A 13,014-nucleotide genomic window follows, 5' to 3' on the forward strand; every position below is an offset into this window, starting at 1 on the left:
TGCAGGCTCCTACCCTGGGGGTGTTTAAGAGGAGGTTAGATGAACACCTTGCTGGGGTCGTTTGACCCCAGTGCTCTTTCCTGCCATGGCAGGGTGTCGGACTAAATGATCCGCTCAGGTCCCTTCCCACCCTAGAAAATATGAAACTATGAAGCTATGAAAGTCTATAGAAATGTCTCAGTTGATGGAGGGGAAGAATCACAGCATTGCTCATTGCAAGCATTCAGGAGGTGAATCCTCTGCCTCACTGGCAAAACTGCTAGCTCAGCATAAAAATCATGTCTTTTTTTTACATCATAGAAAAGTCAGGCTGGAAGGGCCCTCAGGAGCTCACATGTAATCCAATGCCCTGCTCAAGGCAGAAACATCCCTTTCCAAATCATCCCCTACAAGCACTTGCCTAACCTTCAACAAACTTCTGAGGCTGGAGTTTCCTCAAACCAAAAGCTTGTGTAAATCTCTGCCACCCATGCAGCTGATCCAGATACCGCGCACAGAAATCTTTGCCTCTCACCTCTTTCCTGAACCAATAGTAGCTATAACATCGCTCGAGTGCTAAAATTACTCTTCCTGTTGTCTCAAGGGATATTGCATGTGGAAAGAACACATGAAAATTAAGTGGTGCAGTCACTGATATGCCTTTTAATTCAGTTTTCCCCCTCAACTGGATTAAACTGAGCTCTTTTTCTTAGCCACTGGGCTAAATCATGTCATTTTTATGCAGATTCCTTTTAACTTGCCCAAGAGGACCTGGACAAGGTGGAAAGGTGGGTGGAGCGGAAGCAGATACGTAAGTTCAATATGGGTAAATGCAGAGTGCTTCATCTGGGGAGAAGTAACCAGTGACATGAATATAGGTTAGGAGGCGAAGGGACCTCGGGGTGATGGTTGATCACAGGATGAACACGAGCCACCAGTGCGATGCTGCAGTCAACAAAGCTAATAGCGCACTGGGATGCATTTGCTGATGCATTGCGAGCAGGGCTAGGGAAGTGATACTTCCTCTTTACTCGGCACTGGTGAGACCCCAACTGCAGTACTGTGTCCTGTTCTGGGTGCTGCACTTCAAAGAAGATGTGGACAATCTTGCAAGGGTCCAGAGAAGAGCCACAAGAATGATTAAGGGCCTGGAGGACCAATCGTATGAGGAAAGACTAAGGGGCCTGGGGAAGAGAAGACCGAGGGGGAACTTAGTGGCCGTCTATAAGTATGGCAGGGGTGAATATCAGGAGCTGGGAGAAAAACTGTTCACTAGGGTGCCCAGGAGAGGACAAGGAGCAATGGCCATAAACTGTCAGAGGATGGTTTCAGGCTGGATATAAGGAAATGCTGCTTTCCAGTAAGGGGACCCAGAATCTGGACTAGACTTCCCACGGAGGTGGTACAGCCCCAACCTTGGAAGTCTTCAAGAGGAGACTGGACAGACACCTTGCTGGGATCATTTGATCTTGGCAGTATTCCTTGACTTGCTTAGCACATGATGGTATTACACTTCTAAGCCAGTGGTTTTCAACCATTTTAGGCTTAAGATCCCCCTTTGTTAGACTCAAGGCACCGCTTGAAAAATGCCAGCTCTTAGTTTTCAGTCATTTTCCTAACTACAGAGAACTACTAAAGCATTTCTTCTGTTGCAAAGAACCCAGAAAGACTGCAGCAGGGCAGCATGGCTCCAACACTATGGATCCCCATGTGAAATCTCTGGGTTTATCTTGTGAATTGTGTTTGCACACCTAACAGTGCTAAAATTGCCTGACACCATTGAAAGGCTCTCAAGGCTCCTCAGGGTGCCATGACACCCTGGCTGAGAAGCACCGCTGTAAGCTGCAGTCACCTTTCTTATTATATGACATGCCCTTGCGATCTTCTGTCTTGCCGAAGAATATCGACCTTCTTTATTCATTGTATAGCAGCTGATGGTTAAGTTATGTAATAACTTTTGCCAAAAGCCCTCAGAGAAATGTTGGGAGCTGTCTTCGTTTTTTACTGAGAGCATCGGATTTCTGACCTTTCCATCAGATGAGAGTGCGAGAGCCATGTTACACGGTGATAAAAGGAGACGGAAGATGTGAGAATTGGGACATTAGCCAATTAGTGCCAATTAGCCTGTTAGATATTTGCCCTGGGATACTTGTGTGATGCTCTGAAGTCATCTTTTGATAAGTTAAAAGAACTCAAGTGAAGTTAATGGGAATTCGACCTGCCTACGAATCACACGATTTAGTCCTGCGGCTACAATGACATTTTAAAGACTGCGCATGGGGTGGGGGGAAATCTATAAGCTCGTTGAAGTGCCACTTAGATTCCATCTTTGAAACCAAGAGTGGCCAGTTACATTAATATTAGACAATTTGGGCGTCAAATTTAATCAAACTCTCTCCCCTGCACTGAGCTTATTAATTGCATTGTTAGCTACTTTTCAGGTCTATGTGTCCCTCAGAAAGTCTGTCATATTAAGTCTCCTTGTTAATTTGAATCAATGGTTGATTAATTCACCCAGTGCCTCATAAGTATATAAAACAACATGCTTGGATAAGGTGGAGTTGCAACAAAAGTTTTAAGTGAGTACTGAATACATCATTTACAAGCTTATACATGGATTTTAACATAAACCGCCGCTGAGCCCACCAAGTTCACCAGGGAATGATACAAAGCACCAAGATTTCTAAACATCAGTCATCAGTTGTTTAGCATCTCTAAGGGTGCTCTCTAATGCATTTATCACACTTCTGGAGTGAGGATGAGCCGATCTTCAGGAAGTCTTGGGACTGTGGTTTCTCTGATGTTTTTAATTTTGGCATGATAGGGACTAGTTTTACATAGCAAAAGCAGTTGATCCAAGTTAGATTTTGGGGGTCCTTTTAGGTCAATGTGCTCAGACTTGCAAAGAAGATAGATAGATTAGTTGTGTTTCTTTGGGGGTCTCACTAGAAAGTCCAGACTTACATAAGATGAAGAGAAAGAGGATCTCTGCAATAAAATCTTATCACTTCTCCCCCTCCGTCACTCGGAGAGGGAAAATCAACTCCATGGGACTAATCCAAGCATCAGTTTTAGATTAATTGATTCATAGTTATTCGGGGCTGGAGGATAGCTCACAAAATCATCAAGTCTAGCCCCCGGCATTAGGCAGGAAGGACAACTGGGGTTAGGTGACCCCAGTGACCCCAGACCATCCAGTCTCCTCTTGCAGATCCCCAGGGTAGGCGATTGCACCATCTCTGCAGGGAGTTTATTCCAGTCTGGACACCCTGACTGCAAAGGACTTTGTTTCCGGACTCTGTAGCTTTTTTCATAGTTTCATCACTTCTTGGTTCCGTAACCCTGGAGAGGCAAGGCTGTCCACATGGATTCAGCTAACTGTGGTGCCTACACACTGCTTTCTTCGTTACATATATCTCTTTCAAGGTTTGCTCTTTGCTGTTGTTCACTTGGAAACAGAACAAGATTCACTTTGTGGGTTGTAGCACCTCAAATATAGCCATCAAGCCCCAGGAGGGTGATCCAGGTCTATAGGGTTACGCTTCTTAGATCAGGTGTAGTTGCAACAAATTTTTAGAGGCTGATCCAGAGCATGCAGGTGAATGCCTGAACCTAGCCAAGGTGGTCTGAAGACCTGCTCCTCCATGGGGCTGAGATAGCTGACTTGGAGGTGAGCATTAGGCATCTCTGTTGGCTCAGGATCCTGAACACTCAGAGGGGAGGGGCCTGTTGATTGGCGGCAGCCTGGCTGCTTGACATTTGCATAATATCCTAGTGGCTAAAGCGACTGCTCAGGAAGTGGAAGACCGAGGTCTGACCTCAGCCTGAGAGGATTCACTCCCACATCCCCACCTCCTAGGGGAGTGCCCTAACTAGCAAGCTGTAATGGAGTCTGAGTGGGGCATGCTCCCCCTCTCCCATTGAAGCTGGCCACCAGAGAGCCATGGTGTAAGCGACACTGGAGTCAGAAGACCAAGCCAGAGAGAGCCTCTCTTATGCCGGGACCCTCCCTGCTCCCTCCCCACAACAAGTGCTCTCCTCACCATGCAGCAGGGTCACACTCCCTCTTGCTTGGTCTTCCCTCTCCTGCGCCCCACCACACGTGCATTCCTTTCTCCTCCCATGGTCCAAATTCAACAGACCAGGGTGGAGATCCCCTGCACCTAGACTACTGCATAGCCTCATGGTTAGAGCATTGCAATGGAGCTGAGCACTCTGGCCAAGAGAAAAAAAGGACCTGCAGCAAAGCCCGGGTAGCAGGTCCCTTTAAGATGTTGAAGGGTATCCACTTCTGGCTCCGCCCCCTGGGATTATAAAAGGGAGAGACCCCCGCGAGGGCGTCAGTTCAGACTGGGCTGCTGAAGGGGGAAAAGTGCTCCTAGGCTGAGGAGTAGTGCTGGGCAGCTCCCAGGGAATGAGGTGAAGTTCCTGCGTGGAGGCTGCCCTGGGGGCTGAAGGCTGCAGAGCAACTGTGGCTGTGGATGGAGGACGTTGGAACGGGATGAGGACCCCGGTGACAGCATCTGGGAGGACTGAGGTCATTCCAGGGAAATGCATTGCATTGCAATGCATTGTGGAGAAGTGAGGCTCATGGGGGCCCTGGAACAGGACTCAGTGGGTCAGGAGGGGCCCAAGTGCCCCTAGCTCAACCCTAGCTGGAGTGAGAGGAGACCTTGATATTGCCAACTGGTGGGACACATGCTATGGAGACCACAGAATTGTTTTATGCATAACAAGAGGCTGCTTGGAAGGACAGTGGTGGCGGTGAGCAGGGGTCTCCTCAAATGGGCAGACTGGGCCACCCATTTCCTCTGCTAAGACCATGGGTTTTCTGGAAAACAGGATCCGTGGGTGTGAATCTCTTTGCACCGAGTACAGCCTACAAGCCAGTTCTCCCATGCCCTGGTCAGGTGCTCTAGCCACTTAGCTATTCTGCAACAAGTGTGGAGCATTGTGAGGACAATGCAATGACCGGTGTTTGGGGGAGTGTGAACTAGGGTGGCCATCATAGAGGACATCCAGTTGCCCTCTATCCTCTATTGATATGAAACCGGGTGCCTTTATGTCCTCTATTTTTTCTATTGAAGAGAAAAACAGAGGACATATAGGCATTGCGTTTTGTATCAATAGAGGACAGAGTAGCAGAAAATGAGACTGTCCTCGATGATGGCCACCCTAGCGCGAACGGGTGTTGTCCTGTGTGCTGAACTGTGTGGGTGCCCAACAGATGGAGGACCCGGGTGGAGTTCAGACATGTCCCTGCGATAATCTCAGAAGAAGCCAAGCTTTGGTGGTAGCTGGGTGCCTCGCTGCTTAAACTGAGCAAGCCCAGGCTAAAATGGAGGTGTTAAATTAATTTAGACTCAATTTTTGCCTAGCTTCTAGTTAAGCTCAGATCCAGCCCTTAGTGCCTGAGCGCTCAGACTTCAGCTTCGCTGTGCATCTATTGATCCAGTAGAAGTCATGGGGTAGAACAGCTTTCTTTGATCCTTTCCTTATTAGAGGCCTTTAATGTTTGGTTCACTTCAAAGGCTGCATTACAGCATTAGCCCAGGCTATTAATTGGCATTAGCCCTCCTGAGAACAACTCCTTCTGACATTTCAGAGCTATACCCTGGTGAGGTACTTTTATTTTTCAATAATCTCTTTTTTTCCTCTTGTGCTATTTACCACCCAGGCCACTGCTGTAACAATCATGTACAAAGAAAAACACCAAAAGCCCTGTACCGGTACTCTAAATCCGCTGTGCTTTGTTATCGCTTATTAGACTCGGTTATATCTTATACTTTTCTCTCTTTTTTCCCTATATACCTCTTCCTTACTTTCTCTCTCTCCTTACATCTTCTATTTCTCATCCTTCAGGGCTCTCAACTGAATGAGAGGTATCAGTGCAGAATCAAAGCAGATCATTGTATATCTGCTGAACCGGGGTGGGTCTGTGGCAGGGTGTAGTGCTGCACTTGCCCCCTTTGAGTCCTGCTCCACCCAAAGTTTAAACCAACCGCCCAGCAGTTGCAGCACCGTTTCTAAGCAGGAAGCAGCAAGGGAGTCAATTGCCTTTTGGAGCTCATTGCAATCTGCCTGATTCCTTCTAATCTCGTCATTCCATAGGTGCTAACGACCCTCTTTCCTTGCTAATGGTCTTTAACTGTTCCACTACTCCAGGTAGTCCTTCTTCTTCAGTTCTGCTCTCTGTTAGCTGCTCCTGGTAATGTAGCTCCCATTTCACATCCCCCTTTTTTTATCTGTAGCTTGAAACATTAACTCGGGTGTGGAAAGGTTAACTCAGGTGAATATTAGTTCAGGTGTGGAAGTAACTTCAGCTGATCACTGGATGCACTGTCAAGATGCTCAAGAAGGCTAGGTATTTCTTTTATGAATCTGAAGGTGTCATGCATTTAACTACGATGACTACAGTGAATGAAGCAACTGCTACTCATGAAACAACGTCTTTTGATTGTTTTTTCTCAGTTTGTTACGATTTTTATGTGTTATATATGTTTTATCTAATTAATGAACACTCCAGTAAATGGGGGAGGGGTTGCTTCCATCTTCAATTACATAATATAGGTCCAAATCCCCAGCTTATTAGTAAAGCCTCAAGTTTGCGTTTAACTTTTTAGTTTCACAAGGGAAAAATGTGCGTTGTGTTACATGTAGGGACCTACTTAAATCTCACGAGACAAAGGGTTTTTTTTGCAGCTGCCAATTTCGCAGGCGTTTTGCAGCAGCCTCACTGCTGATTGGCAGAAGCACCCTGGTGACCCCATCCCTCGTCATCGATTGGCTGAGAGGCCAGACACTCATCTTCCAAGTGCAGCATTGCTGCGTGGTATCTAGCTTCTTACAAGATAGCGTCAAAAGGCTTTCACTTGCCTTCACTTAATCTACTTCGCTAGCTCAGCCTCTCAAATCACGTGCTCTATGGCTGCAGTGTTTGCTGCACTTCCTTTGTATTCTGCTAAGCATCTTTTTTGGGCATCGAGTCCACGGGAAATCATGCCATTTTTTGCAGTGATCATGGAAATCACTATTTTTTGCAGTCTCTGTAGGTCCCTAGTTATATATGATGACACACCACACTATCTGCAACTCCTCCTTCGAAAGTCTAGATCCACCATGGAGCTGTGGGCCATAGCTAGGGCAAAAGGACTGTTTCTAATTTGAGTCATGGATTATAAAGACAGAAGGGGCCACTATGATCCTCTGCTCTACTTCCTGCCTAATATGGACCCTAGGACTTTCCTGATGTGATTTGTTTGAATGACAGTGGACCTGTTAGATAAGCATGCAGTCTCTAATTAAAAGTGCTCAGTGTGGAGAATCTACCATAACTCTTGCTAAATTATTCGCCATAGTTACCCTCAGGATTTGGGTAAAGGCCAATGGGGTGGGTTGGCTTTCTTGGAGCTTGTGGAAGTTTCTCTCATTTGACCTCCTATTTTCTGGGTCTTCCACCCAGTTATTTCTTAGCAGTTTGTGATTTACAGCCCCCCCCCCCCACACACACACACACACCTTTCTGCTGCTTCCTTTCACCCGGAGGGTGAGCAAGGAAATCTACCCACTTGCAAATCCCGGGAGGTCCCTGTCTAAGAGCTTAACAATGCCTTGAAGAGATGTCATTATGCCTGAGAGCTGGGACACATGTAACACATCCTTTGTCTTTAATGGGCAAGGATTTCCTCCAAATGTCTTAACGACAACCACTTTTTCTGAGACAAATGGGCTTTTTCAGGTGACGCTTTGCTTTTGGACCAAGTTGCACCTTCTGACCGCTCTCAAGAGGAGAGGTAAAGAAACCTGGATTTCTTTATCCTCTACAACCATGATTCTCAGGTGGGGTTGCATGAGATCCTTCGAAGGGCGCTACACAATACTAGCAGTTAGGCGTGTAAATATCTACACTTGATTCACAGGAGTACCCTGGAGACTTAAAATACAAACCCAGAGCATCAAAAACCATTCTGCCGTGCTGTGCTCTGAGAGAAACTGCTCCATTATATTTCTATAGGCAGAAAACAAGTGAGAATCGTTTTTGAAATGGGGGGCTAAATGCAGAAAAGTTATGGAGAGATGCCTTAAACCTTAAAAGACTGAAAAACACTGCTCTGTAGAAACACGAAGATGAAAATGCCACTGCTGTCCCCATACTGCAACCCTCCCTGCCCCGATATCCTGACTTGGATGAACTCTACATTACAGCGGTGAGAAGAGCAGTGGCAGGATGTTTAAAGCACCTAGCGGCAGATCATGGATGTGAGTTCAAGTTCTGCACTACCTCAGCCCAGCCGTACAGGCCAGAAACAAAACTTGTTTGGTCACATCTTTGATTGGACACACTATATAATTGGGAGAGACATCAGACAAGCCTATAGGTGTGAAATGCCATTTCTCTGGTCTCTGAAAAAGCATGTACAGCCCAAGCTAAATACGATGGAGATGAATGACTTTTGCCTTAAACCCATTACGGTCCCTGTAGTGCGTTGTTACTCCTTTGGCCAAGCCCAGGAGCCATCCTTTTCCCCTTTCCTAACTAAGGGGAATAGCAAACTTTTTCAAACTAAGCAGAATAGCAAAACATCAACAGAGACCCCCCCCATCTCTTCTTTCCAAGCGAAGAGTTTCACCGCAGTGCTTCAGCACTGGCTGTCTTCCCAGCTTCCCTCCCTCCCCAGCATCATCTCTCTGGGAACTTTTAACTTCCCCCAGGGCTACCTAATCATCTCTGTCTGCTGGGCCATGATGCCTAGGTGGGCAGGTTATTACGCTACAGCGGGGCTCCAGTCCCAGAGCCATGCACCTTGTTACTTTCCCTTAAGAAGGCAGTAAACCTGCGGAGCAAAGAGGTTATCCGAAATGGCTACAAACCAAATAAAACCAGCCTAAGGGGGCTGCCACATTTAGTAGCATGTCAGCCAGCAAGCTGTCGGCACTGCTGGGTACCAGGATGCAGCCTTGACTAGCTGGATCTGCTTGAAAACATCTTGTGTGTGTAAGGACCACTTGTCTAGGTGAAGGCAAATCCAGCAGACAAATTGGAGGGAGTCCAGCGGAAGGCAACAAAATGATTCAGGGGCTGGGGCACATGACTTATAAAGAGAGGCTGAGGGAACTGGGTTTATTTAGTTTGGAGAAGAGACAACTGAAGAGGTGGATTTAATAGCAGCCTTCATCTCCCTGAAGGAAGGTTCGAAAGGGGATAGAGCTGGGCTGTTCTCAGTGGTGACGGATAACAAAACAAGGAGCAATGGGCTCAAGTTGCAGCAAGGGAAGTTTGGGTTGGATATTAGGAAGAATTTTCTCACCAGGAGGGTAGTAAAGCACTGGACCAGGCTCCCCAGAGAGGTGGTGGAGTCGCCATCCTTGGAGGTTTTCAAGGCCCGGCTAGACAGCCGTGCCTGTGATGATGGAGTTGGGGCTGGTCCTGCTCTGAGCAGGGAGTTGGACTAGATGTGACCTCCTGAGGTCCCTTCAACCCTCATTTTCTCTGAATCTGTGATTCTAAGTCCCTTGGCCTTTCCTGTATAACAGGAACCAAGTCAGCATGGAAGGGCTGTGGCGTGTGCTTGCTTTTGGGGATTTTGGTTTGGGGGTGTTTTGTTTTTTTACTTAAACTTGTCTTCAGTCAGCCAACAATGCACAAGTGATTCCAGCCCCTGGGAAAGACCCGTCTTTGACTAACCATACATAGGGGCCACCGGTGTTTACAAGATCTATACCATATATACCAGCTTGGCCATTTACACAGGACACCTGCCTGTTCTCATGGCTTTCACTGTCAGGCTGCAGCGAACAAATGTGTCACAGGCAAACAAAACCCTCCATGCTGTAGGAAAGTTTTCCCAGCCTCCCAGAACAGAGGAAGGTCGTGTGCAGACAGGGAGGGGAACCATCAGATGTACAAAGCTGGTTAATGAATCTTTGCCACTCATCGCTCTTCTGTGGGGAGATTGATGATAACGGGAATTGGCTGGAGTAAGGGGTATGTCTATACTGCAGCACTGAGCTATCTATCTGAGCAAGGTATTTAACCCATGCTGGGCTCTGTGCTGCTGCAGCTGGACTACAGCTGTTACTTGGACCGACTTGGTCGATGCAATATGCTGTGAGTTATGGTGTAGACCTACCCAAGGAGGTTGGCTTTTCTTGGGATGAGAGTAATTAGCTCCTTCAGGAAGAGGATGTAGCAACAAGCTGAAGACTCCCATCATTGTGAGTCTTCAGTTCCAGAGCCAAGCATCCTTGGCCCACGTGCCAGGTTTTGCCTATGTAAGGAGGTCATGCATCGTTCAGATGCGCTGGTCAGGCTTGCTCGGGCCGAAGCTTTAGGAAAGGCAATATATGTCGAGCAATGTTCCTAAGTGCTCATGGAGATTCAAATTAGGTAATGTCTTGTGAGTTAAAGCACCTCCAGGGGGAGGTGGCTGCTGAGGTGGTGTGGGGGGAGGGTGTTTTTGGGTCACTATTTTAGACTCGGGTGGACTTTAGATGCCTAAATCCTTTTATAGGGGTAGGGGAGGGTCTTCCTGGAAGTTACAGGGCCAGTCAGAGACTGAGCTGGGAATAGAAGGCATGCCTAGAGAGAGAAGATGTGCTTCCTCCCCTGCTCCAGCAGCCCTTCATCTCTGAGACTACGGGAGGAAATAACCCTTCTGCCCTTTTCATCTGAGCCTTGCCTAAAAAACCAATCAAGGGTAACATAATATAGTCCTAATGGTGGATGCTGCACCATTTCTTCTCTCTCCTCTCACACCTACAGCCTCGTGCAACTTGCAGTGCAATTCTGATTGATCTATCAGTGACCACCTCCCCTTGGTGATGTCGGGAGATCAGTGCCCACCACCACTTGGTGACCTCTGGCTTTTGCCTTGTGGCTGAGCACTTACTGCAGGTTTTACTGTAATACAGTGGTCCAGAAAACGTAAAAGGGATTTCAGATCCACCACACTTGCCATCAGAGAGCTGCCCCAGTTACACATTAGTCATTCCCCTAATCTCAAACCCACCTGACCTCTCTTAGGAGAAGAAGATAACGGTTGTTAAACAAACAGCAAAGCAATCACACCTCTGAGTGCTTTGTGCAGTGGACTATGAAACAGCTCGTCAGATGCTAGGGGGTGGAGGAGAATAGCCTTGTGCTGAGGTGGTGGGCAAGAAAAAAAGATCTGGCAGGAGTGCTGCAGCAGGAACAGGCAGGAAAGGGCAAAAAGCAGAGGCGATATGCAAATGCCACGCAGGCCAGAGGGGTAAAAGAAAGAAGAGAAAATTTAAGCAGTACAAAGGAAATCCTCTTTCCCTCGGTGCTGGTATCATTATGGTGTTTGACCCTGCCTATATTGCAGCTATCATCATTTACTTATCGGCGCTTCTTGGCACAGTAGGCAACTTGGTCATCCTTTTTGCCTTCATCAGCAATGCAATCCGGCACAAAGTCCTTCAGCCCTTGGACAAAATTATCATCAATATGGCCCTGGTGAACCTCTTGCTCTGTTGCTACAAGGAAATCCCCGGACTCCTCTTCTTTACCAACACCAAGATTTTCGGAGAGCAGGAGTGTCGGATCCTTCTCTACACCTACCACATGCTGAGGCTGATCAGCATCTGGTCGGTGGAGAACTTGAGTTTCCTTCATCTGATCAAAATTCAGAGACCGAACCACCGCTGGTCAAAATTCATTTACAGGCACCAGGGGCAGTACGTGAACAGCATCCTTGCGGGCTGCTGGATATTCAGCATCCTCTTCCACATCCCTTACCTTCAAAATGACAAAGAGATAGAGAAAAACACCAACCGGACCATCATATATCTAGGGGCCACCTCCTGTATCAGGTCCACCGGGAACTTCCTCACGAAGTTCACCACGTACAGCTCAGTCAGTCTGGATCTCATCGTCATCATCCTTGTGATCATCTTGAATGGCTTCATCATTAACCTCCTCTGCAAACACAGGAGAAAAGTGAGGGCAGTCTCAACCATGGACACCAGCTGGAATAAACACACAGCTCAGGCCACAAAAATCTTGCTTTCTTTGCTGTCCATCTACGTTGTCTGCTGGATCTCCAGTGACATGGTCTGGATTGCCATTGTTTCAGGACTCATTGAGAGCAATTTTGAACACAGCATCCTCAACAGTTACTACGGACTTCTCTCCTCTGTTTATTACTCTGCCAGCTCCTACGTGGTGGTGTTTGGATACCGTAAAGTCAGAGAATACCTGAATGAAGCTTGCTGGTGCCTGAAATGCAAGAAGTCCACGGTTGTTCAGAGCGTGGAATAGTAGCTTTAATGGGATACCAATCCTTATAAAACACCAGATGCGTTCTCCATCCTTCAAAGCAGAAACGTAACTCGTAATCCCGGATTTCTGTGCATACTTAAAGGCACCCTTCGACCAGGTCTTTGTGAGACATTCTGCCTTGGATATTGTTTCAAATGCAGAAGGTCCCCATTTTTGCTGTTTCCTCTCCCTTTCACAGCAAAAGCAATGGATCAGTGTCAACCAGAGTAAGGAACTATTCAGATAACAGGCCTATTAGACATTACACAGGGAAATCTGCAGAAAACACCCTGCCAAAAGCCAATCTCAAAAGGCAAAAAGCAGGTAAACATTTGCCTTCAGGCAGATGAAAGCAAATGGAAACTCCCTGACCATTACTGACCAGCAGTGGCCCAGATTTTAAACAAAAGAGCATATGTGAGTAAGCATTCAGGTTTTGCTATTCCTTATGTTTTAAAGTTGCAAAAAGGGGGGGGGGGAGGGGCAGTCTCTTCTTATTAGCACTGTCACTGTCATCTGTGCCTGTTTTCCATTCAGCAATAGATCCGTGAACAACAGAGCTAAAAACCAGGTAACAAAATCTCTCTAAAGGTCCAAGACTCCTTACGTGTATGTGTTCAGGAAATTAAAGGATACAAAGAAAACTAATAGTGGAATCTGCATTTTTCAGATCTTTATGTGCACAAGTGAAAATAGCACAAAAAAGTGCTTTGCACAAGAGAAAGCTAATGGTCAAGTGAATGCAATCAGATATT

General features: G+C 46.9%; 1 protein-coding gene across 1 annotated transcript; it reads left to right on the forward strand.

Moving 5' to 3' along the window:
• The first annotated feature begins 11,296 nt into the window (after positions 1-11,296).
• Positions 11,297-12,259, forward strand: LOC109321805 (vomeronasal type-1 receptor 92-like). The gene has a single exon (XM_019552560.1). The coding sequence runs from the start codon at positions 11,297-11,299 to the stop codon at positions 12,257-12,259; it is 963 nt and encodes a 320-aa protein (XP_019408105.1).
• Positions 12,260-13,014: the final 755 nt, after the last annotated feature.

This window comes from Crocodylus porosus, unplaced genomic scaffold (assembly GCF_001723895.1).
Source record: "Crocodylus porosus isolate Cpor-Errol unplaced genomic scaffold, CroPor_comp1, whole genome shotgun sequence".
In the NCBI taxonomy this organism is placed as follows: Eukaryota; Metazoa; Chordata; order Crocodylia; family Crocodylidae; genus Crocodylus; species Crocodylus porosus.